The sequence below is a fragment of the Puntigrus tetrazona genome, unplaced genomic scaffold (assembly GCF_018831695.1).
Source record: "Puntigrus tetrazona isolate hp1 unplaced genomic scaffold, ASM1883169v1 S000000130, whole genome shotgun sequence".
Lineage (NCBI taxonomy): Eukaryota > Metazoa > Chordata > Actinopteri > Cypriniformes > Cyprinidae > Puntigrus > Puntigrus tetrazona.
Window position 1 is genome coordinate 295,001 of NW_025047807.1, and position 2,500 is coordinate 297,500.

A 2,500-nucleotide genomic window follows, 5' to 3' on the forward strand; every position below is an offset into this window, starting at 1 on the left:
GATCCAAAAATTGCGCCTACTCAACAAATGAAATACTTACTAATCTGAAACAGATCAAAGAATATTAGTTACCACAAATTAGTTACCAGTGACAATGAAAATACAAGCATGTGATGGATTAAAAATAAATACTAGTTAGAATGGGAATAAATGACTACATTACTTGCAAATATATAAAAACACTGTTGATAAAGTACTAGTTTGTGGTTGACTAGATACTAGTTAGAATTGGAATAACTAGCATCTCCTGAATTCCGACAGTATTAGTCGCTACAAAAATGTAGTAGTAAACATAAAAAATAATAAAAATATTATTTTATATATATTATTTTATAAACATGTTATTATGGTTGTGATTAATCAAATATACTAATATATATATATATATATATATATATATATATATATATATATATATATATATTTATTTTTTTTTATATATATATATATATATATATATATATATATTTTTTTTTATATATATATATATATATATATATATATATATATATATTAATTAAAATTACTTAACATTAAAAATACGTAGGCCTGTTAAAGTAAAAATAGGAATAAGTACTAATATGCAATTAATAATTCTATATATCATTTTATATATATATAATAATTTTAATAATTATAATCGTTTTAATGTTTAGTGATATTCAAATAAAGTGTTCCCTAATAAATATTTTAAAACGTACATACTATTACTGGTTACCTTGGCATAGATGCTAACTACCAGTATAAAGAGAATAAGTAGGCAACTAGCTAGTGTGTAATGAATGAAACACAGGTGACAGACTGAATAAAAAGCAATTAACTGGCATCCTATCAATGCATAGTGAAATTCAACTATGCTATCAGTCAATAAAATTGCACATTTGTAAATATAAAAAACTACTATTTACTGCACTAATCACTATAGTAATTTTTTAGCATTATTTATTACATAAAACCATTATTAGTTACTATGGAACAGTTACTTGATTCTATTGAATAAATTGGTACTGGCATGTAATCAGTGACTAATTGATAACACACTGCTTCGAACCGGAATAATTACGATCTTTCCAAAGGTGACTGAAACCGCACGCGCAAACGCGCTGGAAACAAAAGAAAAGGAAATAAATGTACAGCCGGCTTGCCGTACTCCGCTGGCTCGCGTCGGTCGCGTACCTTGAAGGCGACGTCGTAGAATTCTCCGCTGTTGCTGAGAGAGGGTCTGCTGGGATGCACCACTCCGTTGGACTGGGTCGGGACTTTCTTAGCCTTCTCCTTATCGCTGCTCGGAGACGAGCTCGGCGTGTTCGAACCCCCCTTCCCCTTGACCGCTTTTTTCCTCGACATGACGGTCGTTTATTCCCGGCGCGAACGCAAGACGAGTAATTAAGCAGCGCGCGCTCTCCGTGCACCCGACTTCTCCCGCTTTCCGTGTCTCAGTACGCGTGAATTAACTTTTCGCCAATAAGCGCGCGCATGACTTCGGGGCTCCGTGTAATGAGGAACGCGAGCGGCGCGCCCGCTTCTGCTCTCCGAGATGCCGCTCCGTTTTTTTCCCTCGTGCTTTTCGACAAGAAAACGCGTCTCTGGCGCCCGCCCGCGAAGCCGCTCCGTCAGTGTGAAGAGAAGCACCACCTCGCTCCTCCGAGCGGTGTAGTGGCGCGCGCGCGCACGGGGCGCCTTGTCAACAACCGGGGAGAAAGTGCTGGCCACGCGCACACCGAGCGCATCCTCACCCGCCACTTGTTGGAATACGAAGCCCTCTTAAAGGCGCAGTCTTGTTTTGAAAGCGCAGTTTGAGTTAAGGTGACTTGACAATAAATGAAGGAATCAAGTTAGAAGGAGAATTAAAACATTGAATGCAGTGCGGAATATCAATTTGCTACGAAATAAACAAAGAGGGTTGAGACTTTCTTCTCGTGATTTTGAGTTTGCATCTAAGAATTGTGTTTTTTTAGTTTCCCCAAAATAAGCTTACAGCTGTGACTGTGTGACATGAGAAATAAAAGATGGATTTAAAATTTTTGAAAAAAAAAAAAATTGGAAATTAAAAAAAATCCAGATTTTTCTCCATTCGTACATTTCCTCCAGTTTTTTGGCAACAAAAAAAAAATCCAAATATAGCGAGATAAGTCGTAAACGTGTTATTTGTTGTTATCTTTTGTTATTTTTTCTTATTTGTTTTTGTTATTTTTTTCCGTGGCGGAAAAAGGCTTCAGGATGAAATCATCCCCCAAACACGTTACTGCAATTTTTTTTAGATGCCTACATCATTTTTACAGCCCTTGCATTACTCTAATTAACAACAACAAAAACCTTCAGCTCGAGCTCGCGAGGTCGTTTCGAGAGGACAGTGCTGTCACGTGAAAGCGACAGACAAGTAACGGGACGTTTCTTAAAGCATACAGAGCATAAACACAAACGTCTCGGTCGGGAACCAGCTGTAAACCGAAGCAGGCTTTATGAACCACAGTCAAAGTCTGAGGAGCAGATATGACTC

At 37.0% G+C, this 2,500-nt stretch overlaps 1 protein-coding gene across 1 annotated transcript in view; it reads right to left on the reverse strand.

The window, feature by feature from the left end:
• LOC122332656 (ras-related protein Rab-26) overlaps positions 1-1,759 on the reverse strand; it is a 76,046-nt gene extending 74,287 nt beyond the window's left edge. Inside the window, exon 1 of the mRNA XM_043230034.1 lies at positions 1,177-1,759. Within this exon, the coding sequence (XP_043085969.1) occupies positions 1,177-1,347 (171 nt within the window). The 5' untranslated portion in view covers positions 1,348-1,759. The remainder of the gene's footprint in view (positions 1-1,176) is intronic.
• Positions 1,760-2,500: the final 741 nt, after the last annotated feature.